This window comes from Stylophora pistillata, chromosome 1 (genome assembly GCF_964205215.1).
Source record: "Stylophora pistillata chromosome 1, jaStyPist1.2, whole genome shotgun sequence".
In the NCBI taxonomy this organism is placed as follows: Eukaryota; Metazoa; Cnidaria; class Anthozoa; order Scleractinia; family Pocilloporidae; genus Stylophora; species Stylophora pistillata.
This window is the reverse complement of record NC_142519.1, coordinates 32806617-32833511: the sequence shown is the minus strand read 5'-3', so window position 1 is coordinate 32833511 and position 26895 is coordinate 32806617. Positions and strand designations below refer to the sequence as shown.

The 26895-nt window shown below is 37.9% G+C and overlaps 4 protein-coding genes and 1 pseudogene across 5 annotated transcripts; 1 reads left to right on the top strand and 4 right to left on the bottom strand.

Moving 5' to 3' along the window:
- Positions 1 to 814: 814 nt before the first annotated feature.
- On the bottom strand, positions 815 to 1834 carry LOC148742148 (uncharacterized). Its single transcript, XM_088743279.1, has one exon. It carries the CDS (start codon positions 1717 to 1719, stop codon positions 1039 to 1041), a length of 681 nt encoding a protein of 226 aa, XP_088599405.1. The 5' UTR covers positions 1720 to 1834; the 3' UTR covers positions 815 to 1038.
- A 3028-nt stretch (positions 1835 to 4862) lies between these two features.
- LOC148742147 (gamma-butyrobetaine dioxygenase-like) lies at positions 4863 to 9699 on the bottom strand (annotated as a pseudogene). The gene is made up of 5 exons (XR_015995235.1): positions 9097 to 9699; positions 8661 to 8728; positions 6721 to 6784; positions 6025 to 6227; positions 4863 to 5590 (listed from the first exon to the last, which is right to left on the bottom strand). The product of XR_015995235.1 is annotated as a gamma-butyrobetaine dioxygenase-like (transcript).
- Positions 9700 to 9782: 83 nt separating this feature from the next.
- LOC111324411 (uncharacterized) lies at positions 9783 to 18317 on the top strand. The gene is made up of 5 exons (XM_022927957.2): positions 9783 to 10018; positions 11133 to 11226; positions 12101 to 12215; positions 15684 to 15795; positions 16054 to 18317. The coding sequence occupies exons 1-5, from the start codon at positions 9917 to 9919 to the stop codon at positions 16291 to 16293; spliced, it is 663 nt and encodes a 220-aa protein (XP_022783692.2). The 5' UTR covers positions 9783 to 9916; the 3' UTR covers positions 16294 to 18317.
- A 567-nt stretch (positions 18318 to 18884) lies between these two features.
- On the bottom strand, positions 18885 to 20220 carry LOC111324410 (protein phosphatase 1 regulatory subunit 3B-B-like). The gene has a single exon (XM_022927955.2). The coding sequence runs from the start codon at positions 19959 to 19961 to the stop codon at positions 19290 to 19292; it is 672 nt and encodes a 223-aa protein (XP_022783690.2). The 5' UTR covers positions 19962 to 20220; the 3' UTR covers positions 18885 to 19289.
- Positions 20221 to 21497: 1277 nt separating this feature from the next.
- LOC111324409 (DNA replication complex GINS protein SLD5) lies at positions 21498 to 26852 on the bottom strand. The gene is made up of 8 exons (XM_022927954.2): positions 26627 to 26852; positions 25877 to 25963; positions 25180 to 25239; positions 24386 to 24439; positions 24178 to 24275; positions 23859 to 23947; positions 22933 to 23008; positions 21498 to 22181 (listed from the first exon to the last, which is right to left on the bottom strand). Exons 1-8 carry the CDS (start codon positions 26738 to 26740, stop codon positions 22085 to 22087), a joined length of 675 nt encoding a protein of 224 aa, XP_022783689.2. The 5' UTR covers positions 26741 to 26852; the 3' UTR covers positions 21498 to 22084.
- Positions 26853 to 26895: the final 43 nt, after the last annotated feature.

Genomic DNA, 26895 nt, shown 5'->3' with positions numbered 1-26895 from the left:
ATTTCAGCCATCTCTTCCCTTTACATCTTCTCATCCATGGCCAAAGGAATAGGAGGTGAACAGGTAGATGATTTAACTGAGGAGCATTTTATTGCGCATAGCAGTCTACATCTCATTTCTACACATATGGCAGAATCAAATGATTCCTTTTGTTTCAGACCTGTAAATCATTATGAAGTGAAGGATGCCCTTGAAAATCTTAATACTCGCAAAGCAATTGGATATGAAGGTTTTCACGACACATAAATAAAGTTCACTACCACTACTACTACTACTACTACTACTACTACTACTACTACTACTACTACTACTACTACTACTACTACTACTACTACTACTACTTACCCCAAGGGGGACGCGGGAGAAAGACGTCTGAATTCCGAGCGTTATAATGCAGTCCGGTGACGTCACTTACTAATTTATGCATTTTTGTATAAATTAAATTTTTTAAACAAGATGGCGGCCACGAGTCATGAAAACGTGACCCGTCTCTCTCCCGCCCCCCTTGGGGTAAAGGGAAGAGACGGCTGAAATTCAGACTAATTTCTGCCGCTTTTACCGCCATATTGCAAATAACGCTACCATAATGCAATGCAATCGGAGTGCGCACACCACCTGTCGCGTATGCCAGCAGTTTGTGGTAGCAAAGTACAATTGAGGCCAATAAATTGCCCTTAACGCTGACGTGTGTGTTGTACAACCTTTATCCTGTTCACGGCACCTTGAGAGAGGGAAGAAAGATTTCCATAGTGCCCCTTACTATTCTAAATGAAAAGTCTGGTTCCAAAGATATAATCTATTGTTTTCGTTATGATTTGCTTTAATCAAAAACTATTAGCATTATGATAATCATCTTTATTGAGGAAACTTTTTCATAACAGATATGGTTTCAAAAAGGACCTCGAAACTAGATATATATAGTAGAAACAAGAAAGCAATAAAATTGCAAAGGGATTAAAAGGATACAAAAAATGCATAAAAAATTAAAAATCAAAAATATATTAAAAATAAGTATAAATAAAAATTAAACGTAAGTAGCTATATTAAAAACTTAAAAACATTACGCCTAAAGCTATTGACATTCTTTGAGTCTTCGATAGTCTGACTGAGGGAGTTAAAATCGGAAACGGCATTATATTGTGATCTTTGCTTCCCCCAGTTTCTTTTGACACGCGGTAATCTAAAATTGTCTTTGTTACGTGTATTATGCCTATGAAGTACGTCTTGTCTAATCAAGTCCATATTGTGATTAATTAGGCCATTGATGCATTTGTATACGTGTACACATCTTCTTTGAAATCGCCTTTTCTCTAGAGGCAGCCACTTGAGAACGGCTAATGCCTCAGTGGAGGATGAGTAGAATGGTCTATTTAAAATAACTTTAGCGGCCTTATTTTGCAAAACTTGCAAACTAGACATAAGGGTAATATTATGTTTATCGCCCCATACTAGATCAGCATATTCAAAAAGGGGCAAAGCAAGACCTTTATAGAAAAGTAAACGCGCCCTGAAAGGCAATAAATGCTTTATACGCTTGAGAAGCCCAAGCCTCTGATTGATTTCCCCAGTTAGGTGTTCAATATGATCAGTCCATGTGAAATCCGAAGATATATGCATACCGAGGTATTTAAAGCTGCGAACATTACTTACACTATGATCTAAAATTGAAACAGACAAATCTACTTTGCTTTCGCAAGTCCTATTACTACCGATAAGCATGCATTTAGTTTTGTCCAAATTTAAAGTCAGTTTGTGATCATGAAGCCATTTCGCCACACCTAGTAGATCGTTATTTAACTTATCACTCAACTCCTTTGAGAATGTACCATAGCAATAAATCACAGTGTCGTCTGCATAAAGTGACGCGTAGCAGGAGTTAAGCACATTTGGTAAGTTATTTATGTAAATCACAAATAACAAAGACCCTAAAATGCTACCCTGTGGCGCCCCATGCGTGACTGGAAGTTCCTCAGATAACTCATTTCCACATGAGGTGAGCTGTTGTCTACCAGTTAAGTAAGAACGGAACCAGCAAAGAGCTGTTTAGAAAGGCCGATCTCGGATAGCTTGCATAACATTATTTGATGGTCTACCGTGTCAAATGCCTTGGTTAGATCGATGAACACAGCCCGCAAAGCTTTCCTTGTTCCATGTTTAAGAGCACCTCATCGGCAAATGAGGTCAAAGCTGTTGTAGTTGAGAGACCCTTCCGGAAACCAAACTGCTTGTTGGACAATAAATTATTGGTAATCAAGTACTGATACAGCTGCAAGTGTACCGCTCTCTCCAAAATCTTACTTAGTGTAGGGAGGATTGAGATGGGGCGGTAGTTGGAAACGTTAGTCCTGTCACCTGACTTAAACAATGCTGTGATTTTCGCGCATTTCCACAATTTGGGAAATTGACTAGTGCGAATTGAAAGATTCAAAAGTTTAACAACAGATGGTGCAATAGTGTGAGCTGAGATTTTAAGAAGTCTCGCGCTAATTTTGTCAAGACCAATCGCTTTGTTTGCCTTCAATGACAAAAGCTGCTCAAGTACAAATGATTGATCCAATTCAGTCATCGAACTGGAAAAGCGAGTGTTTTGAAATGGAATTTAAATTCAAGGCGGAAGTCGGTATTCTATTTGCTAGAATTCGACCAATGGAAGCAAAGAAGCTATTCATTGAAGAAGCAATGGATTGGGATGTTATATGCTGAACGCCATCAGAGATAATACACTGAATACTCTCTGAAGATGAGTTCCGATTGCATGCTTCGTTCACTGCTTTCCACACCTTTTCTGAGTTACCATTTGCTTCCTCGATCATGTCACTGTAATATTTAGACTTGGCAGTACGTACTAAGCCATTAACCTTGTTCCTAAGCTTGGCATACATTGACCAAAGACGCGCCGAGTTCGATTTTCGCGCCTTTCTATGCACCCAGTCACGTTCTTTCATAGTATCACTTATTTGACTGTTCATCCATGGAAGAGGCGTTCCCTTGACACGCCTTCGTTTCACTGGTGCGTGTTGATCAGCAACCTCCGAAAACATTTTGTTCCACACAAACAAGGCATCGTCGACGTTGTCCCCATTTTCAACAATATGCCAGGGAATATCCCTAAGATCATCATTAAATAAACTCGGATTGAAATTTTTATAGGAGCGATACTCGAGTATTCTCGGTTTAGCCTTTAATTGCTGTAATACCAGCTTTAATTATGCAAAATACCAGAAAATGGTCGCTGAGCGGTACCGGAACAACACCAGATTTGACAAAATTAGTATGGGGATATGCGGAAATCTGTACGTAAAATAAAGCAAATTTTCTTTCTGTAAGCTCCTTTACTTTGAAAAGTTTTGATGAAGTCACCGCTGGGAATAGTTACTCCTAACAGAGAGACGTTCTTAGCTTTCAAAAGTGTCATCCCAAATTCTGGATGAAATTGATTTGCGATCAAATGATCTGATGAAACAGCTCAATAATAGTTAGTATCACCTGAATAAGATTTCTACTCAGTCTTATGCAACGATCAATTCGAAGCTTCAATATCCCCCCCTCCGCAACCCACGGGCATTTTACTATCGTCCATGCCTGGGGAGGGGGGGGGGATTCGAACCTTGCCTGGCTAGGAAGGGGAATCTGGCCCATCAACACCTTTTGCCAGGGGTAAAGAAAGGATTTGTTGAAAAGGGTTACACATCCTAAGAATAAACCTGACGCGCTTTACGTGTAATAAAAACGTACAGAGTTTCAAAATACGCTTGAAGAAGAGAATAGAAGATAGCCGACAAAGTTTTGGAGAAATATATATCTGCTGTTATCTGTAGAGAAGGGCCACTCAAAAGGAAAGAAAATAGCACACAGAAGAAAGTATTGCCTTTTGTAACACAATATCATCTTACTTTACCTAATCTCAATTACATACTAATGGGGAAATGGTACCTTATTTAAAACCAACGCACTTCATCACATCGAGGAGAGTCATTTAAACATATATCCTAGTCAGAGCCTATTTCTTATGGCAGAAGTTTAAAATCGCTTGATAATAGCAGGAGTAGTGTCAGGGCTATAGCCAGATTTCAGGACAAGACGAGGCAAGTTTCGAGCGCCGAAGGCGCGAGCCGCTAGAGGGGTCTGGGGGTATGCCCCCCAGATAACTTTGAAATCTAGAGGTTTAGAAATGCTCTTTTAAGGATTTTCCGTAGCATTTTTCTTCAGAAAAGTCAATCTTTAAGAAAAAAATTAAAAAAGGCCAAAATTAAGACGAGGCCGAATTGCCTCGTCTTGCCTCATGCTAGCTACGGCCCTGGTGTAGTCCCGTCAATACTAACGGGTCATTTGCTTCTTACGACCTGCATCTCGCGCGAAACTTGTCGACGCTTTGATGCAGCAAAATCTCTGCAAATTGGTTATTAGTTAGACGCTTGATGCCAAGACTATCCTTCTTGTCATTCCACAGGTTGAAGGTGGGCTCTCGGAGCAGAATCCTTTTCGTCTGCTCCGTGGCCTTAGGCCTTAACGAGAGACGCCATCGATGGTCCCAGTTACCAAACATTTTCCCAAGAAAATTGCGAGGAACCACTAGAAGAACTACCCAGAATAAACCACTGAAAATTTCAGAAGACTGCCAAATGGTACGCATGCGCTTGAATGGGTTGACTACGATCCTTTAGGGTAAATAGTTCACTTTCAGGGGTGAATGGCTCAGAATAAAGGTCTTCAAGATCTAAGTTTTAAGGTTTTGCCTGTGTGTAGAAATTCACAGGTGCTGATTTTGTTTTTTACAAACAAATTGGGCAGGAATTTGACCTAGCCAAAATTCAAAAGTTAAAATGTCCGGGGGCCGGGGTTGCTTAACAGCAAGGAGGGTGTTGAACCTTTGAACTTTTTAATATTAAATCCGAGATTGTGGCAGCATGGACTGCGCACAGCAAGATCTGTATGAAAACGACTATGGGCCGATGTTACGCAGTACGGCTCTAGCAAGCCAGGTTAGTAAGTAGTGCAATATATATCACTTGGGTGGAATTTGTTTCGTTTGAATTTTCCAGCTTTCGAGAACAAATCCAAGTTAAGTAAGGACCAATCAGAATGCTCGGATTTATCTCAAGACTATCTTGTCATATAACAATAAGCCATCAAGAAAATATTTCATATTCTCTTGTAAGCCTTCTGATATGAAATGATATTGCGCAGGGTTCAGGAGGTAACAAAAAAGGAACTGTCCTCCACAATTGAAGATCTACCATTGATTTTTTCTATTACAGTTCGGGTGGTATATGAAAGTTTTTCGCAAGAACTCGCAGCTTTGAATTAACACTGAGTGTCCCAGTCCATGTAAGCCAACTCAAGGGAGCGGTTTGAAGTCTCAGTGACTTGGAAGGCGGATCTGCCATGAAACAGGCGGTTGTTATTGAACGATATCACATCACCAGGCACCAATTTATATTCTTTTTGATTGACCGGACCTCTGAGAATTCTTCCATACTTGAGATAAGCTTTGTACAGTTCCACAATTTTTTCCGGTGGGAGATTCACGAAGGGGTCGCGTAAAGGATCGCAGAAGGTGAGTCGGCTCAATTTACCATTACCGTCCAACCTGCAACAAAGACGTCTTAGTTGTCTAAAGAGGGATGAGGTGAGGTGGCTAGCTAACTGCCAATTGTTCAACTCGTCATTGACAATGAAGAGGACAATTCGGACTGTTTGAACGTCGGCTATGATTTTATTTTTGAGTTTCCTCAGCTTTCGGTAAAATGTCATTGTTTTGTATTGTTTGTTATGTATCCGTGCATTGAAGACACAATAACGGTTACTATGCAATTTTCAAGTTTAGAGCCCCTGATGATGGTTGACCAAAACAAACACAATTAAGAGGTGGCTCTTCTTTAGAAAAGAATGGATCATGTTCTTCGGGTTACCAGAGGATAATCGGTCAAGGAAATCAACGTCAGGGCCCGTAACTTTCAATAATTCAGAGGGTTTTAGCTTCACCTTACTTTCTACATTTATTCAAGATGGCTCTGAGCTTACTCTATTGTGGTATGGGAAGATTTCATGTGAAATTCACCAAACACATCCTTGCCGCGGTCACTGATTTGAATTGGAGTGGTAGACAACAGCTTAAAAGATTCTGGGTCATTTTCTTTCAACTGCTTTGCAGCGTGAAATCCGTCGGCAAACTGATTGACGCCACCTTCGCTCGATACTTGGTCGATAAAGTGAAGAAGCTGTACCTTGACAAAACACAAAATGAAGTGTTAAACAATAAAAATAGAGCTATATTTGGTCTGAAATATTGTAAGGGTTTCCTTATAAAGGTGATGGGAAAGGAATGAAAATATTATATTATTTTAAGCCACTCGACGCAAAAATTTTAGTAAGCAGGTTGATTATTTCTTATTCCGTTTGGCGGTCTCATCTATGTACAATTTCTTTGACCTTTTTCTTATTGTGGTTGTGAATTTGGCATGGAAGCAGGTGTTCAGTTTCTATGGTGATTAGAACTTGTTGTAGTATTTTGTGGTAAGCTATGTTTTTAATTATGTCAGTTTGCTAGTTAGGAAAGAGAGTAAATCTCTCTGGTAAAAGTTAACCTCGAGCTCGTACAGGAATTCCTGGAAATTCCTACTTCTTATACTTTTGACTATTCTCAGACTCGTTTTTTTTAGAACAAACTCTATGCCAAATTCACGGTCTAGGAATATTTCTTAAATTTGAATTTAACACCTTCAACACCTCTTTCTTAAAGGTGACCCTGAGGGTAAACAGCTTATGCCTTTTCATCTCCTCACTGAATTTTAAATTAGATAAGACCACGTCAGGGGGCGGTACTTACGAACGCCCTTATTTTTTCTGAATTCTCCGTTTATTCTGTTGTTCTTCTAAGGCTATTTTCTCGTAAGCTATCTTTTCGAGTGAAATTTCGATTCTGCCGATAGATCAATTATAATTTTTATATCATCAATCTCGTTCCTGTTCCGGCCGATCTAAACCGTAAAAATAAGAAATACACTTACCCGTAATGGGTGGTTTTCGAAAATCCAACCCAACTGCATAATTTAAAGCATTCCCCAGTCTGCAGAGGAGTGTTTGTTACAAGTGCAACTCCTAAGCTATGAAGTGTATAAAGCCACTCATACAGTTTGTGGTCATCCTCCATCACTTCACGAAAGTCATGACGAGATATCTTGCCGTGAAGCTACAACAGAGTCAGTACCAGTAGTGTTAAATTGTACAATGCGTCTTTTTGTCATCTTTTCTGCTGCGAAAATAAGTCAGCTATTGGAAAACTTTTCATTTCTTGGGTCAATAACTGGGGACAAACATCTGAGCCAAATGGAGGTTATAAATTGAAACCTCTTCTTTGGGGTACCGCTTTTTCAAAGTCATGGGAAACTTTCATTCAGGAGACAGACACTTTGATCCGGGAAAAAATATTCAAATGGCCTGTGTGATTGTTACCTCTTTTGAAGAAAGCTAAGACCTCTGTTCAGGATAAAGGGTCACTTTTTCTAGAGTCCCAAAACTCGCCTTAAAGCTCCCTCTGGGGCACACCTTAACCACTCAAATGTGCCTAGCTAGTGCACTCTATTTTGTGACTGGCAACAGATCTTAAATTCACATGGTGTAATGGTGTGAATCCAACACATTCAATTACAGAGATCTATGTCCATCAATTTTTTTTTTTTATATCAACCAGCTGCTTCGAGTGACGACTTTCAGCCAGTTCCAAGCTGGATGCTATTTCTATTGGCAATTGTTTGTGAACATCAAGTCAGGCGCACTTGTCCTGGTCCCCACGGTGTCTCTAAGTATAGTGGAGGATCCAGTACCTATTGCAGTTGTCTCAAGATGGCTTGTCGTCTCAAAGCCAAAAAAAAAATTTGTAAGGTTCTTGCCTAGAGTTTTACCGAATTACAAGTCAATTTCGAGCTTCCGTCAACTTTTAATTATAAGTCACGAGTCAAGTTTGAATCACCTTTTCCTCCTTGCAAAATAACAGTTAAAACGGCTTATTTTTTCTGTGTCAATTTCACCACAGACAAGAATTCCCGTATTCTAAATTGTTATTAAGCACTCTTAGACCTCTTATCCTGTTATGGAACTGTTTATACTTACATTTTGCATGACTCTTCTTTAGAGCGATAGAAACGTGTCGAGTGATAACAGCATGCCGTGTTGTCGTGTTTCGCTTTCGATCACCTTGCTGCTGTAAACTGCATGTATCACTGAATCTAGAGATGGCTGATTGTGAAGAGTCTTTGATGTACATGGCAAATATCTGTGTCAATCTATATGCTGAAGAACGAAACAATGAATACCATCGATTTCTAACCTTACTTCATGACCAATACTGAAGTAACACGACTGCGAGCTAATTTTCGTAGGATGGACTTTAAAGTAATCGCGTATTTGTCAGTTGTGGCTAGCGAAATACAAAAGACTAAAAGAGTTGGTCCATTTTAGAGTAGTACATTTGGGTAGTCCATCAGGGTAATCAATGGACTGGGGGTCAGAGTTTTGCCCATCCATCAACGCGCAGAATTAACCCCAAGGAACGGCCGTAAAAATGTTTTAAGCTTAAAACTAGGTTGTTTTATATCCCTTGTACATAACCTTGACTTAGAAATAATAATAAAAAAGATTACCTAAAAGGAAGAACCTACGTTGACTCGAACTTGACTCGTGATATGGTATAACTCACTTGCTTAAGTTTTATCATTCTTTGCGCGTACTGTAGGAGAAAGCATCTTAAAACAAAAAGCTAAGGTTGCTCTCAACTGAACTGATTTTACTCAACATTTGGAGAAAGACTTATCTTAACTTTTTCACTACGATTCAGTAATAAAATGGGGGTTACTGCTGCAGTTTTTGAGTTGCAGGCACATAAAGCAAAACATAAGGTTGTTGTAAAGGGGTTGTATAGTTGCTAGGATAACCTTAATCCATAGAAATATAATTACAATTTATCCCATTCTTTACACTAATTTCCCAGGAAACAAATAAAAAAAGCATGGAGGCTAAGATCCATCAAAGAGTTGGAAGTAGTTTAAGATATCAGCTAAATAATCCAATTTCAACAAGCACAAATCGCATAATTACCTGTTCAGCGTTCCAAAAATTTACACCTTCCTTGTCTAGCGTTGGTTCTTCTTTAGCTCCAACCTCTTGCGACTTCTCAGCCAAGCGCCGGGAGTGAAGCCACCCAGAATCGAACACACTGACATGTTCATCTGGCCAAGTGAGAGCAATTTGTTTACCACTTTGCAAAACATCCACTCGTTTTGGTTGGATGCCCATCTTCAACTGGCTCATTGTATCAAAACTTCGTTGCAGGGAAGACTCGTGGAAGCATTCAGAGCATCGACAGATGTCGCGAAGGAAGACAAACGGATAGCGGTTTACTCTGTTGTCGTTCCATGTTACATGTAACATGCCATCGCTCTCTGTTTCTCGAACGCTCAGCACGGCAGGCTCCACGCTTTTAAGGAGGGTCGTCGTACCAAAATTCATCCTAAAGCGCTTTGAGTAAGGGTAAAGTAATCGCTGACATGCAGAACCAAATCTATAGACATTCTTCAATCGGGAAAACATGCCCACAGATGTTGGTGGAAGACAATCGAGCAGGCACTTCCTCCTTTTTTTCCTCTAGTGATCCTTTTGCGTGCTTGCGTGACAGTTCCGTGTTTCCAATCTTGAGCTTATTCTCGAGCCCAGGGTCAATTACGGCTTCTTGTCAGCGGTAAGTTCGCTAGGGGTACTATTGGGACAAAATAGTTCTCCATACATGACGTACCTACGCTGGTGAAGTTATCCTTGTTTGAGAAGCACGTCGTTTATGGTACATCTAATGTACTGTATGTGTTAAATTACAAAATGGCAGGATATAAAGAAGGAATTGGATGGTTATGTTGAGTGTAATATGTATGCCGCCGTTCCTCCCCCAGAGCAATCGATTCCAGAAAGCAGTAGGAGCAAAGAAAAAGAAGGCCCTCCACGTGGGATATCAGAAGAAACGTGGCAGGTACAAATGTGTATTCGAAAAAGTTTTTATACATGTGGGTGTCATTGGTCAAATTTATCATTGAATGATCGGATTCTCACTTCAATTTTTGCATGTATATCATGAAGGATAATATAGCAGGTCCACAGCAGCTTATGCTGTCACTCTTCAACCTGCTTTAAAAATAAAGGATATATGTATGTCGTGAAAGACGGGTTCTTGGTTTCAACAGTGTCAGCCCAAATGGGCCATTCCATTTAAACTCCGCACCCCCCCTATTGAAGGCTTTCCTGTGACACCCCTCCAGAAAAGAAATTTTTTAACCCCCTTCAGAATAGTCCATTTTACTGTTGTGTGCTTGGTTGCCAAGCCTTTGAATGGGAGTGAGGCTAGGGTTGACCTTGTTATGATACAAACCTTGCTGCCTTTCAAATGTAAATCACTTTGTTATCATGCTAACTATATACAGGTCTCTATCACAGTGAGGTCACCTTCAGCCTCACTCTGAATCAAAGGCTTGGCAACTAAATAAAATGGCCTATTGCCTGAAATTACCCCCTTTAGAATTTGATGTAGCTATCAAGCAAACCAATTGAACCCCCTTTAGAAACTACTTGTGAGAATTACTATCAAGGGTATTTTATGGCAACCCCTCTCAGAAATATTGTTCAACCCCCCTAAGAAAAAATATAGCATTGACCCCCCCTCCCCCTAAGAAATCCCAGGCCTTCAATAGGGGGGTGCAGATATTAAATGGTATAGCCCAAGTCTGGATGAAATTGATTATCTATTAAATTGATGAAATGCTTTGATGATAATTACTGTCAGTTGTTATCCTTTAGAATTTTAGGCCTAGTCTTTTCTTTATTGTGGTAGAATAGTTGTGTACAAGTAATTAGCCTGCAAAGATTTTATGAAGTAAAGATTAACAATTACTTTACAACTGATCTGACATATTTTTTGCAGGAACAGTAATTAATATCAGTGAGGTCATACAAACAAAAACTCTGCACATAAGCTGGCCGTACAATTTCTGATCCACATTTCAAGCCAAAATGCTTAACTACGACTTTTTACAACAATTTTCTGAAAATTTTTATATTTTTGAAGATGATGATATTTTTCCTAAATTCAGAGATTTCAGCAATTGAGAGAACGAAGACTGCAGTGCTGTAAAGTTTCAACAGAGAAGAGGGTTAAAGAACTTAGGAAGAAAGCAACAAAATCAGGTGAATTTTATCAGAAGAACACTTAAAATTCTTTCAGTACAAAACAGTGATACTTAAATTGTGAACTTCAACAGAAAGAATAAGAATAAGTACCTCATAGGTTGTGGTTTGTAAATGACAAGCAAGAATCTTGGTAATTTGTTTGAAATAACACCCTCAACAGCAGTGCCCTCAACTTTTTAGCCTCTGAGAATGACTAGCAATTAATTTATCCTTACAATATCACCTTTGAATCTAACGTAAAGGTCACAAGAATAAAGGAAATTATCAGCCATGTACTAAAGAAGCTTGTGATTATTGAAGAAATTCTCTTTGTCAGCTCCTTAAGAAATGTATTCAGAACAGTATGGAGAATAATTATGTGTACTGACGTTAGGGTGTTAAGGATTAAAAGTTTATTCTAATTTAAGAAACAAATAATAGTGAATGATATAAACCTGTGAATCAAAATACTGGTACTTCGCATTTCTCTTGCTTTTCTAATTTTAGCCTTGAACAATATCAACTGTTACACTTTCATTTTCTCACTGTAGACCTAAAATGTCAATTATGGATTTTACACTTCTCATGTGTAAATTACCTTAATTGGTTAAACAATCCAGAGCTTCTTAAGTTGGCAATCATTTGTTTGATCCTCATCGACCTTTTGGAGGCCACATTATAAGGAAAATCTAGATATTAGTCACTCCAAAGGGTCAAAAGGTTTAGTGATTCATGTAGGTAGGAGGAATAACTTGGCCACTATGTAAGTGTGGTATAATGCATTGCTGGGATAAAAGTGAATAATAAATGTCACTGGTAAAACTGGCAGAATGGTGAGAAACCTAAGAACTGAGTTTTTCTGTTTTATTCTTAATCTGATCTATCAAATAAGTTTTGGATAACTTCACAAGAGATGAAGAAGTTGCAGAGCTCCGGGACCAAGGTGTGATCCTTAAACAGGCAGGAAACAAAAGAAGACTGACTGAGTTCTCACATATGCAAGAGAAGTAAGTGTAGGCAATATAATTATTCAGATGTCTCCATTATTGTTGTTCCTGTCAATAGAAACTTGCTTCAATTTCTGTTTACTGCAGTTTTGTCCTAACATTTGTAGTAAGATCAGAGGTCATTTTCAACTGAGAGAGGAGGCTAGAAAACAAGTGGTAGAAATGAATGTTTTCAGGAGGGAGGTTAACACTTTTGAAATCTGGAGGTTGGGAAATGCTGTTTAGTTAGATTTTTCTTTAACAAAATAAACTTGTATGAAATGTTATGAGGCAAGAAATTTGAGTGCTTTTGGAAATATTTTGAAAGATTTGTGAACTAAATACATAGTCCCCAGCCTTCCCTGGCACATTCCTATTAATAAGTGAAATACTGTCCTCATTTCTACACAAGCTCTCCTTAGTTTGTATGAAAATTTAAAATTCATTTGCAAAAAAGTTTCCATGACTTTTGTTAATGGTTAAAGTGTCTTGAAATGTTTATCACTAACTATAGTTCAAAATAGATTTGTATACGGGTAAATCTATACACAACAGTAATGCACCAGTCACGGCATACTGTAATGTGGTGTTACTGGAATTTCTTTGTAAGCATTTAAATGTGATATATTCAGCTTCATAGTGATTTGATGCAAAAATTATTTGATTTTGGCAGAGAAATTTATTAAAATACAGAATTTTTCAAACATCAATAATTTTCACCGAGTTAGGGGTACTGGTATACTGTGTATTTCATGTAGTAAGCACCAATATGCAAGAATCGATCAAATCCATAGGACACCAGAACTTTTTCTGAATGAGAGTAATTAAATTTGTTTTCAACGGGATACTTAAAACAACTGAATGTGATGTCATTTTTTATAAAGATCAGGATTACTTAAGAATTTGTTTTATGTATATGATGCACGATCCTCGCTGTAGAGAGCGCTATTCATGCAATAGCAAAAATCAGACCTGAAAAAAATCAGGCCTGTATGGGATTCGAACCACTGACCTCTGCGATACTAGTGCAGCGCTCTACTAATTGAGCTAACAAGCCAACTGGGAGCAGGCCGTTAAGTTGATTTGTAATAAACCCGTGATGATAAATCAGATACGATGAAGTTCATATATTTTGAACTGTGGTTATAGATACGTATATGATGCACGATCCTCGCAGTAGAGAGCGCTATTTATGCAATAGTGAAAATCAGACCTGAAAAAAATCAGGTGATGATGATGATGATGATGAACTTTATTCATGTGTCAATTATAGAATAGCAGTAATAAAACCACTAAGTAAGGACACAACAAGATAATTTAGATGAAATAATAAATAACTAAATATTAATATACGATTAAATAGCATAAAATATACGAATAAATAGCATAAAATTTGTGGTCAGCAGAATTAGGCTAGGGGACCTTAAGACGTGGGGGGGAGGGGAGGAATAGTCTGAGCCTAAATAAGATATAACTAAGAATCATGCACTGCAAAGACGTGGGGGGGGGGGGGGGGAGGAATAGTCTGAGCCTAATTAAGATATAACTAAGAATCATGCACTGCAAACCAAGCAGCCCACACAGCCACCATCGCCCATTAACATTTCCAAATTCATTACTCTAACTGCTCTCTTAAAACCCACTAGTGAATTCAACGTCCTAATACTGGAAGGTAGCTTAGCCCATAGCACAGGTCCTAAATACCTAAGGGAATGCCTGCCATAATTGATAGAGTTAAATCTTGGAATAGTAAATTCTTTAACTCTTAAGTTATACACAGTGTGATTTGCTGAAAATAAATCTTGTATATAGCTTGGTGCTAGCTTAAATTTTACTTTATACATGATGGTCGCTATATCCTGCAATCTACGGTTCACTAGGGTGGGCAATTTAGCCCATTCTAACAACTGCCCATAGTTAGTGTTCCAGTCACGGAACACTGCCCTAAGACCCCTCTCTTGGACATGCTCCAGTTTTCTTGCATCACTTCCCCTGCAAAAGTGCCATACAGTACTGCAGTAAGTCAAATAGGGCAAGACTGCAGCCTTATACAGCTGCAGCTTAGCAGTGGTTGGTATCAAGTTGCGCAACCTTATCATTACTCCCTTATCATTAGGCCTGTATGGGATTTGAACCACTGACCTCTGTGATACTAGTGCAGCGCTCTACCAATTGAGCTAACAAGCCAACTGGGAGCAGGCCGTTAAGTTGATTCATAATAAACCCGTAATGATAAATCAGATACGATGAAGTTCATATATTTTGAACTGCGGTTATAGATATGTATATGATGCACAACCCTCGCAGTGGAGAGCGCTATTTATGCAATAGTGAAAATCAGACCTGAAAAAAGTCAGGCCTGTACGGGATTCGAACCACTAACCTCTGCGATACTAGTGCAGCGCTCTACCAATTGAGCTAACAAGCCAACTGGGAGCAGGCTGTTAAGTTGATTCGTAATAAACCCATGATGATAAATCAGATACGATGAAGTTCTTATATTTTGAACTGCGGTTATAGATACGTATATGATGCACGATCCTCACAGTAGAGAGCACTATTTATGCAATAGTGAAAATCAGACCTGAAAAAAATCAGGCCTGTATGGGATTCGAACCACTAACCTCTGTGATACCAGTGCAGCGCTCTACCAATTGAGCTAACAAGCCAACTGGTAGCAGGCCGTTAAGTTGATTCGTAATAAACCTGTGATGATAAATCAGATACGATGAAGTTTATATATTTTGAACTGCGGTTATTGATACGTATATGATGCACGATCCTCACAGTAGAGAGCGCTATTTATGCAATAGTGAAAATCAGACCTGAAAAAAATCAGGCCTGTACGGGATTCGAACCACTAACCTCTGCGATACTAGTGCAGCGCTCTACCAATGGAGCTAACAAGCCAACTGGGAGCAGGCCGTTAAGTTGATTCGTAATAAACCCGTGATGATAAATCAGATACGATGAAGTTCATATATTTTGAACTGCGGTTATAGATACGTATATGATGCACGATCCTTGCAGTGGAGAGCGCTATTTATGCAATAGTGAAAATCAGACCTGAAAAAAATCAGGCCTGTATGGGATTCGAACCACCAACCTCTGCGATACTAGTGCAGCGCTCTACCAATTGAGCTAACAAGCCAACTGGTAGCAGGCCGTTAAGTTGATTCGTAGTAAACCAGTGATGATAAATCAGATACGATGAATATATGAAGTTCATATATTTTGAACTGCGGTTATATGATGCACGATCCTCGCAGTAGAGAGTGCTGTTTATGCACTGAGGTCAGTGGTTCGAATCCCGTACAGGCCTGACTTTTTTCAGGTCTGATTTTCGCTTTTGCATAAATAGCGCTCTCTACTGCAAGGATCATGCATCATATACGTATCAATAACCGCAGTTCAAAATATATGAACTTCATATATTCATCATAACCAAATTTGTTTTAAATAACATTTTTCTTTTGTTTTGATTCACAGAATCAAAGTGAAAAAAGGTAATGAGAAAAGATGGAATGAACTGCAACAATATTTCAACTCAGCTGTACATTTAGAAGAGCATGAAACAGCTCACATGAAATACATACCAAAGGTGATTTTCGTGAGTTTTACTTATTTTATGTATCTATTTTGGAAATATTACATTAATACCAGTCATAAAATTTGAATTTTAATGCTAAATAGGAGTTAATGCCAGTCATGAAAAATACTTTCCATATTCTAGTGGTTGGAACATTTTTAGTGCTTGTTAAATATGGGGCATCAATGTGTTATGATCTGCTTTGATTTTCACTCAACCACTAACTATTAATTATCATTACATTACCTGTTGTCATGTTTTGCTTTTTAGAATAAAATTGAAAGAAATCTGGAGGTTGCACTTAAAGAGAAAAAGTTTGAACTCTCAGAAAAACTGAACAAGCAACTCATGGAACATGACTTTGCAGTAAAAGTTGCTCAAGCTGTTGAATGTAGAGACTATTCAAAGATAAAAGCTGCTGAGGATGAAAAAGCTAAGAGGAGAAAACAATCAAAGCCTCATTGGGCATTTGAACAAAAGGCAAGATGGGAAAGCAAAGGAAACATGTAGAAATGAAATACAGTCTAGTTTGAAAGAAAACTGAAGCCCATTAAGGCTCCATTTTTTGTGACTGTTTCATGTTGCAGAAGTTTGATATTGCCCAGCCCCAGTGAATGAGGATGAAACTACAACTTACTTTGAATAACAGGGAAAACAACACACAAACTTGTGAGCATATCTGATTTGAATCCACCCACCAAAGTCCAAGGCCAGGTGAACTTGAAGGTTGCAAATGGGGGTCCTAATCTCTAACCAGAAGCAATAGTTAAAAGTTTGTATGCCACTTATATGTGCTCTAAAGAGCATTTCATGTGTCACAAATTTAAAAGGGAAAACTTTAAATTTTTGTTCTTGTGTGCAAGGTTTCAGAAAAAAATTCATGGGTCTTGTACTTTTCAGTAGGCAATTCATGCTTCTCACATGTTCATAAATTCATGAATCATGCTTGCGTATTGATTTTGGCCTTTAACATGTGTCACATATAAACCCTTTGCCACACTCTTGAAGACTATCGGTGAAATAAGGCTAGTGCTCAGCCAGCTATGACTTAAAATTGGAAACTACCGCAGGGGTCTGTCAAACTTTTATAAAGAACAGTTGGTCATTGGTATACGTGCTAGATTGTTTTTGAGGCTGATAAAATTCCGCATTGTTAAATTCTAAACTTAAGGTATTTATAAATTAAGAGGTCTTTTTGTGCCATCATGAAAGTTGTAAAGATCACTGTATTAGTGACAGGTCTCTAACAGATTAGACAGTTTCGAGAATAACAGTATGTTGTTTTTTTCTTTGCTTTGCAGCTTAAGAACATGACATGACATTGTATACTTGACATATAACAACTTTTTACACCTTTTAAGAGATTATATGATCATTTCATGGCTGACTGGCAGTCACTGGTATTTTAGGGTATTTGTTTTTAAAAAATAACTCCAGAACATTTACTGGATTTTACTCCCAGAGGAATTATTCCTTTATTCTTAATCTTACCAACTCTGTTAGGGATTAATTTAACAGTCTGAGAACAAACAAAGCAAAGTTCATGAATATCTTAAAACAAATTTGCATTTTTTCTGTTCCCTATCCCTGGGTAGGAAACCATTTATTTTACGAGGATGCTCACAAATGCAAAACTTGATATTGATTTAAGTTACTAAAATTTGCTAAGCATGATTAACATTCTTTTCTTTCTTACCAGTATGACGTCAATGCAAACATTCACAAACATAAACCACATTGAGGAAAAAAGTCACAGGAAATAGTATTAACTGTGAACAAAAAGGGAGAATCAGAAATTTGGCCATAGGCAGAGGTATATCTATTCCTTGGTAAAACCTTTTCTGGAGAACAGTTTTGGTTACATCTCTTTCTCACTCTCTCTCTTTAAGTAATGCCCACCACAATACTGATTCTTGTGTATACCTTCTATAGATGACCAATATTGGCTCATATCCATTGTTTTCATGCAAGTGGTTTTATTTTGTGGTGTACATATTTTAACTTTAAGAATTAAATTTCACTTTGGTCATATAACCTTATATCCCTTGCACGATTAGTAAATGTTATCAAGTAAAGAGTAGGCAGAGAGTACTGTACGTGAGGTCACTGCAAGACGTCACAGTGGATTTGCTTCACTTCATCTTCATATTTCCTACATTGTTTCAGGCACGACTGCTCTTGTTCATTTGTGCATAACCTTTTTTACCACATGGGTTCTTTTACTCGTGTTGGCCCTGCTTGACTGCAAATAACTAATGTATATAAACAAATTACCACCATAATCTTTCTGTTCGTTTATTTGGAATCCCTCTGCTTTATTTAACTGGACTGCCTGACTGAATTGTTAGACTAAGCTGATCAATATTAAGCCAAGTACATTAATATCAGTAATCTGTTTGGAAATAACAAAGCACAGACTAGATATTTGTATCCCTAAGATAATGCTAATCTGCAATGTGTGATACTCAAGTATTGGCTTCATTATTTGTCATCAGGACAGGGATGGTTTGATAAACTTTTTATGTGGCGATTGATGATTGAGTAGGTGGTACTATTCTTGCTCCTTCTTAATCATTTTCCTCTTACAACAAGCAATGATAGTACAACCAGCTTTGTTAATGACTGAGGGTGCACATGGTCAGTCTGGGGGTCACAAGCACAAGTTTTGCAGTTCTGCTGCAAGAACCTTTATATAGCAATCCACATACCTTAAGTTTTCTGATAGTCCATTTCACTTTTCACTTTGATGTAAATTACACTGGATATTATCAAAATGGAACACCAGAAATACTGTTTGGTATTGTATGTGATCAAATTATGAGGTAACTATCTTATGATTACCCTTTGGCAGAAAATTTAAGGAAATGTGTGCACAACCACAAATCAAGTATTGTATGTGATCAAATTATGAGGTAACTATCTTATGATTACCCTTTGGCAGAAAATTTAAAGAAATGTGTGCACAACCACAAATCAACAACCCCAAAATTTACCAGTGAGTTTTTAAAAATAGCTAGGGCACATATCATGCTCTTGAGCTTCCCCATATTGGCCCACCCATAGATCACGCTCGCACTGAGATAAAAATCCAGAGTCAAATATTCAGGAACGATTAATTTAATATGTCTCTCCATTTATATCACCAAATTAAGAAATAAATAAGACGTCAACTCGACCTTCGACACAATGATTTATACACGAGTACAAAATTCTTTTATCGTTAGCAACGTAAGATGTTGTTACGGAGACAGCTCAAGAAGATGACTTGACAGGCATCTGACTTTCCCCTTGAAAACTTTAAAATGACTATACCGACCAAATGATCAGTAAGAAACTAAAACTCCGAAAAATCTTTACGTTGAAGACGTTCCGGAAAAATTATGCTTGAATAGGTATCTTGAAACACATTGACGCTTTAATACACCGGTTAGAGTTCGATTCTAGGCCGGTGAAAAAACTTCTCGATAAGATCTTATTTCAACTTAACATTTAAACATCTTTAATTTTCAAAATCCAAGCCCCACGTATCTGTATTGTATATGCGCATAAACATTTAAACTACTGTTATTATTATAAACCCATTCTTGAGATTTCCACTGGTTCGGTGAATGGCACATAACACGATAATTGTCTCCACTATTATTGTCCCAAAATTCTACTCCGAGTACCTTGTAGCACACAGCAAACTCCAGTTTGCAGTCTTTGATTAGGGTTGTCGGCAAGGCTATTTCAAAGGAGAAAGTGTCAGTGAATCCAGTGTGAGAGTCGGGTGCATAATTACCGACTACATCACGATAACTTGACCAACCATCAATCGTATACCGGACGGTAATTCTTTTCTTGTACGCCAAATTTCGAACTTTTACTGTTCCAAAGACCCCAGAGTTCCGCAAAACGATTTTTTCTAGGGAAACGTTTAAGCTGTTCAGTCTTTCATTGAAGTCTCTTCTTTCCCCTGGTGGTATAAAATTTAATGGCCTAACTTTCTCGCTGCATCTTCGCTGCGAAAGTAATTTCGTTCTTGGAGGAGGTTGAGGTAAATAAACGATGGATACCAGAGCAAGCCCCATTGAATCCGCAAAATGCACTCTTTTGTCCTTTTTCACGAGCTCCGAGTCACTTTTTCTGCAAGAACGTATGTTAACCACACAAGATTTTAAAGACTGATTTGGAGCCATTTTCCTCGTGAACCACTGTTAGTATTGAAAAATCTTCTACTAGCAGGCAAGGAGCTCAGGAGTTTCCCACACAGGTGTAGGAAATTTGTAATAACGCACAATAACTTTCTCTATCGTAACTAGAAAGAAAGCTGTTACACTCTGCAACCGTTTCTAGTGTGTTCCGAGACGGAATACGTCTCAGATTAAATGAACGAGATACGTTAGTACGTTTAATTACGGCACGGTCTGAGTTTGTTTACTAGGCAGTATCCTTTCACGTGAACATCGTCGAACGAATCAAAAGCGACCAATCGAAGTGAACTTCCGCTCTACACGCACACGTGCAATTTGCGTAATGACATATTGCAACCAAAAACTGTCCTTCGTCACTCTTCCGAGAAAGCTTTGTTCTCTTTCTTTAATGACTACACCACCGGGAATTTGTCGCCAGTGGTTAAGCTAATATATTATATGTCGTCAATGTTTAACTCTCAGCTTCCTTAAATTCCGACTAATCGGTAAATCTTACCATGCGGTTTTAAAGTTATTAAATTATTTTCGCTCTTTTCGTTTTTTTTTACGACCTTTCATCCTCGTTGTCACCAACATGTCCAGTTAGTACTACATCACGTGTTCGTAAATACGGTAATACCACATAAACACGTGAACTTTCGCTTGCTCTCATTTTCCTACTTCAACGTGAAAACCTTTTCTCGGACAATCTGAATAAAAATATATTTTGTGAACTTAAATGTTAGCGCGGCAGGACCTTCAACGACATTTCTCCGTGTTTGGAATTAGTTATGTAAGAGTTGAGGTTTAAATAACCATGATGGTACCGTGATACTCATGATGCCACGTAAAGGAAAATAATTGCATCTTGAAGTCTAGATAGCTTCCTGTCACTGTTTCAGAAATCAATTTAAAGAAAACGAGCAAAGTTTTATACCTATAAATGTGTTTTCAAAAAGGACCCCACCATTAGATGCTACATGCTAAATAAATAGTTTAAGTCACGCAAAGTCACTATTCGCGTGCGGGGATGTTCAAAGTGGGTCAATACCTTCTTGATAGGTCACGGGAGAGTCTCAAATCCCGTGTAACACGTCCTTACAGCAATACATATAAAACATTTCATCGAGTCTCAAAAATGTCGCAAAATAGCTAAGTTGACGTGATTTGGATTATCTTGTTAAAGAGCGACGCATCACTCGATGGGAGCTAAGTGGTTAAAATTTTCGTAGAATACACCGAATCGAAATATGGCGTCCAATTACTAGCCTCTCACACATGTGATAATCCTTTTGTGTTTTCCACGTGAAGACGAGGCTAGTAAGTCCAGAACAATGTAATTCAAATTGGACGCCATATTTCAATTCGGTGTATACTCACAGGTTCTTCGCAGTTCTTGTTAACTAATGGCGATGTAGCGCAGACTCCTAGCGAGGACTTGTCCGATCGGACATCCGATTTGAAAATGCTTGTAAGTCGGACGAGTCAAATTGGAAATAAAAATACCTACTCTATGCTAAGAAACAAAATCAAGGCAAGAGATATTGTTAGAAGTTCGATGGGACTCCACTGTTTTCTTCTAATACTTACAAGTAAAAAGTTCAATTGCTTGACAAAGTAAAGAAAACAATACAGTGTTGAAGTCTAAGTACGTTAAATTTCAAGGGTAATCGCGCTCCCAAATTTCAAACCAAAGAACTCTATTGAACACTTTTTGAAATTAGTTCCACTCATGCAGTCCTACTACATTGTACAAGAACTTTTGTGTAAATTTCCGAACTCTCCGTTCTTGTATTAAATGATCATTACCTTAAAGTGCTATATTTTCCAAAATATACTCAACCTCTTTGGGAGCAGAGAAGCAGATCAGCCATATCTTTCAAAATAATACTTTAAAAATTCGCATGTTGGGACAATCTGAAAAAAATGACGTACTTTGAACGGGCAAAAAAAAAGAGGCATTCTCAAGGCGTTGAGGAAAACTTGCTTGATAGAGGAAGTGAGAAAAGTGATAAAATTTCATTAGTTTTCTTGCATGAAGTCTCTCGGCTATTCAAGCAATTACGAACGCTGTTTTCGTCTTTTGTAACCGTTTGAAGTAGACAGACATCGCACGGCTGATCGAGGCGTCACAGAAGAGATACGGATCCATTGGTGAGAAGTGGAGCTACAGCACTGTAACGCATGATATATTGTGCTCTATCCTCCAAGTCGATGGGCTCCTCGCTATAAAAACAAGCAGAGAAAGATAATAATGGTGAGTGTAAGATCAATCACTGCACCAGGTCACGTATTTTGAATCCATTTTGCAACTGCAGATAAACTAGCGACCGAGAGATACGCTATTCCCGTTGAAGTAAAGTGGTCCTTCTTTAGACTCTCTGGGATAAGGACGATAAACCGTAGGCCTCGTCTCCTGTGCCTTTTCTGTACTGGTTAGCAGGGGACGTTAAAGAACCCACGCAATTCTAGTAAAGAGTAGGGAACGTAGCTTCTGGTTTGGTGATCTGGCCTCAAATTTGGGGGCATCTGCAAAATTTCCCTCAAAAATTGTAAACTTTCTAAATGTAGCTTGGCCAAAATTCCCCGTAAAGTGCTGTAAAGCGCCGTGAGCTAATGGACATGGCGCTGTAACAATAATGCATTATTCAAGGTTTGACACTAATGGTAGCCAACTAGCCACAGACTAGTACAAATTCAGTTTTGGCTAGTGATTTTCGATTTCCACGGGCCAGTTTGGCTTATAAACAAACTGAAGTTGTTGTAACATTTAAGTTGTCACCCGCCACTTGGCTGGACCGGTAAGTTGAAAAGTTAGTGTTGAGCCCTGATTATTATTATTATTTTTCTTCTTATTATTATTATTATTAGTAGTAATATCAGTATCGTTGTTGTTTTATTATTATTACGATTGATGACTTTTCCTTAGTAATGGACAAAGAAAATATTTTGACCCTCTCAAACAAACAACACTCACTCAGGATCGATCATGATTTGGTCCTGATTCTCCAGAACCTTCAAAAACACATATTTGTCCATGTTTGGCCGTGGAACTGGAGAGAAAATCATACAACTATTAGACCACGAGCAGTCCTTCCTTTTTAGCAAAGTCTGTCGCGTGAGTAAAAAAAAGTCTGGAAAAAAAAAAATTGACAATTGTGTGCAGGAATGAGTTCAGGGAGTAAAGCGTTTTTGAGCACCTTACTCCCAGAGTTCCATGCAGAGGGCTTACTTTGATTTTTTTTTCACTCATTTTTTCTTTTACCAGCCTAATGGATTTCAACAAAAAGGAGGGTCATAGTCCATCGAACAAATTTAAAGTGACTTGCAAGTGTTGCCAGAAATCACATAGTGGAAGTTGTTGAAAAGAATCCTAACAGGAATTCTTCTACCAATTCCTTTAACACAGCTTAGAACTGTTCCAATATGATCTAATCCTTATTCTTTGACAAGTCAATGCTGTCATGTTTCTTAATTTTTTCCTTTTCAACCACTTGAAACTATTGACTATTGATGACAAGTTCAGATCACTTGTTTCACATGAAAGGTTCTACAAATTCTAACTGCACTGTGTTTTTAACTTGAAAGTGAATTCGGTGACCTTTGTAAAACTTTTACCAAAGTACAATCAGTGTATGAAGGTTTGGTTTTTGCAAAATTAGAATAGCTCTGAGCCTAGGACACTACAATGATTGGAGGTTAGTATCAATTCATTATCAAAGCAGCAATAAGTTGTAAAACAATAAGGAAAACATTTTAAGACTCTTAAATATCTTCTGTTTACTTGGTGGTGACTCCCCATTAGTGTATTGTTAGTCCTTCTCATCAAAACAACAGCTCTTCAACACAAACATATCTCAATAGTGAGCCCTAGTGGAAGCTTCTTTTAACATTCATACCAACCTGCTTTCTTTCTATCAATATTCTGCATGTTTGCTGGCATGTGTTGCAATGCCAAAGACTTGAACAAACTCTCCATGTTGTCTGCATATCTGTAAAAAAAATTTGTTGAGGAATTCCTTTAACTTGATTTTACACTTTTACACTCAAATGAAATACCTTAGCATTGTTGACATTAACCTTCAAAATAATCAAAAGGAATGAATACAGCACTAGAGCTTTTAACAAATCATCTAAGATAACTATTAATATACAGTAAGTTTAGCAAAATCCACAACACAGACATGTTTACTACTGAAAACTTAATAGTCAGTTAACTCACGCTTTAGCATACTGAAGTTCTTCTGGGGACAAACGGGAGGGTTCATCTTCTTCTCTTGCTGCTTCTTGTTCAAGCACATGGACAACATGCTTTTCAATCTAGAAGACAAGATTGTTCAATGTAGTTAATGCATTAAAGCTTGAAAACAACTGCAAAAAATTAAAACAGTGTGATGATGAATTCATTTCATAGGATAGGATAACATTACCTTTTCTAACCTTGTCCTGATGTAACTGCTCAGTACAAATCGTATTCTGTCAATCTACAAAACAATGCAAGATTATATTACCTGTAGCTATGAACTGCTGTCCACAGCATATATAATTGGTAACTTTGCTGATGTAGAATGATTCAAAATGGTTCACAGACCATGTTTTAGCGGCAACATGGTTAGTGTTTTCTTGAAGGAAAAAATATTCTAAAAGGGTGTCCAGAGGACAACAACTAATAAACAAGCAGAGCTGCAGCAGGTGTTGCTCATCCAACAAGGAATAACTAAACGTATCTTGGGTTTGATGAAATCTTAAGTATGGTCAGAGATTATGGATAGAAATGTTTTCCCTTAATTAACAAATGAAAGTTAAATTAATAAATAGTCATAAGAAAAGGAAGTATTTTGATTTATGTAACACTGTTGAAAAATGATTGAAGCAACAAACTGATGCATTCAAAGTGTCTCACTTTATTTCTATCTCTTTTTAACTTAAAAGAGAGACTTGTTACACAAACTTCTTTTAGGAAGAAAATTTTCTTGCAGTCATGAAAAAGTCCAACAACTTACTTAAAACTGTGGCAGATCCAGGATTTAGTCAAGGGGGTTCAGAGAATTGTCTAAGGGTATGCTCCCCTGGGAAATTTGGAAATTAGGTCTTAGGAAACGATTTCCAGCATTTTGAGGGAAAATTTAGGAGGTTTGACCAAACCACCCCTGGATCTGCCCCAGTTAAATTGATCCCTTAGTTTTACATAATTATTAAGTAAATTAACTTTATACTGTCTCACCTCTAATTTATGCAATGATGCTACAACATCTCCCTGCTTTATTTTCTTCAAATTTCCCTCCTGACAAAAGACAAAAAGTGATTAAGGTAACATTTATCTCACTAAATAAAACTAAGTAACTGACTACAGATGCAGTGGTCTTTCTTATTTTGGGAATTTTGAAACTGGTAGAGCAGTTTTTTTTCCTGTCGAATTTTCAAGAATTCCAAGTGCTTTAAGGCAGTAATAAGAGGTACTAAACAAGAGTGCTGTAAGAGTGCTGTAAGAGTGCTGATGTGTGGATTAGAACTTAATATAAGTATGCAAAAGTTAAATCAATGGGTAATTGAATGTTAAAAGTATTTACACCTCTTAGTAACCACAAGTTCATAATCTGTACTGTAAGTTACAGACCAAGATTTATGAGCCACATTTGAAGTATAAAGGTGCAAGCCATAAATCCCAGCAGAAATAAATGAGGTTTCATGACTTACTGTACAAACTGAGAAAATGAGGTACCAGAAAGTAAATTACTGTATAATTGTATCTCTGGGTTTAAGTAGAAGGGCAACATTTCAGTTGAAACAAAATGTTGAATTTAGTAGGCCTTACAGTGAAATACAGCCTGTTAAATTTACTAATCATAGCGTGCATGTTAACTGAGAGAAATCATAAGATGGAAAACAAGCAAAAGTCAAGTATTTATCAACGAAATCACCATTTCTTTTATCTGATCCAGCATGCACTCAACAAGGTCTGCTTTGCTTTCCAAAAGCTCTGGAGCAAATTTTTCATTCATCCAGGCCTATGAGAAACAAAGTAGCTGTTACTGAGGAATTAGCATAATTTCCTTGTACTGTAAATGCTCTGCAAAGCCCCCTGTATAGAGATTAAGATTAGAAATAAATCCACTGCTTATTGAAGAGTTTGAGGTGATGGGCAATTTAAAGTTACTATTAGTTCCCAGTGATAAAGACAGCCAGAACCGTTGTCGAAACATTTCAACTGAACAGTTAAGAACATTTAAGTATCTGAAGAAGGTTTCATGTTTGGTCTGCAAACTCATCTCGTGGGTTGATGGCACTTCATATTTTGTATAACCCTACTACCTAATATGGCAGACTTTGGGGGTAGGATTTTTTTGCGTTGAAACGAATTTTCTAAATGTTAATTTTCGCGAAGAATGTCAAGAAGGTTTAAATAGGGGCAAAAACATGTGTTCATTTCAAACAAACCAGTTTTAAAGAATCTCGAGGTGCATTGATTGTCGACAAGCCGCGGCGATAGTTCGAATTCGTTGAAATGAACGGACGACATGCATGGTGCAACACTGAAATAATTATCATAGTACATATTACGATTTAGAAAATATCATAGCTTCTTATCAAGTGAAATTTTACTTATAAAAGAAGAGAATCGACCAGCTTTGTTGATGGAAAAAGGAAAATAATACTGAAATTGATCATACATTTTCAAGTTGAACGAGAACTTCAGCAGCAGTTACTTCAATTTCTTCCTCGCTTTCGCCCCCTCCTCCAGTTTCCCCGCTCAGTGAGAAATCAGGTTCTTCCCTGTGATCCATTGAAATACTACCCAAAATTGCTCTTCAGGTATTTTACAACATATTTCGATTTGAAGAACAGAGAGGATCTACAAAGATTGTCGCCATGTTGGAACAAATTTGGCGCGAAAGGTCTTAGTGCCCAGTCTGGCCGCAAGTCGATATGACCGACACAG

What these genes read in the sequence shown, in the direction of transcription:
- LOC148742148 (XM_088743279.1), bottom strand. Translation starts at nt 1,719, where the DNA reads ATGCTTATCGGTAGTAATAGGACTTGCGAAAGCAAAGTAGATTTGTCT.
- LOC111324409 (XM_022927954.2), bottom strand. Translation starts at nt 26,740, where the DNA reads ATGGATCACAGGGAAGAACCTGATTTCTCACTGAGCGGGGAAACTGGA. An exon ending in TTCTCGTTCAACTTGAAAAT is followed by an intron (nt 25,964 to 26,626) that starts GTATGATCAATT and finishes TGTTTCTCATAG; the next exon opens with GCCTGGATGAATGAAAAATT. An exon ending in TCAGGACAAGGTTAGAAAAG is followed by an intron (nt 24,276 to 24,385) that starts GTAATGTTATCC and finishes CTTGTCTTCTAG; the next exon opens with ATTGAAAAGCATGTTGTCCA.
- LOC111324410 (XM_022927955.2), bottom strand. Translation starts at nt 19,961, where the DNA reads ATGGCTCCAAATCAGTCTTTAAAATCTTGTGTGGTTAACATACGTTCT.
- LOC111324411 (XM_022927957.2), top strand. Translation starts at nt 9,917, where the DNA reads ATGTATGCCGCCGTTCCTCCCCCAGAGCAATCGATTCCAGAAAGCAGT. An exon ending in TTCTCACATATGCAAGAGAA is followed by an intron (nt 12,216 to 15,683) that starts GTAAGTGTAGGC and finishes TTTGATTCACAG; the next exon opens with AATCAAAGTGAAAAAAGGTA. An exon ending in ACATGAAATACATACCAAAG is followed by an intron (nt 15,796 to 16,053) that starts GTGATTTTCGTG and finishes TTTGCTTTTTAG; the next exon opens with AATAAAATTGAAAGAAATCT.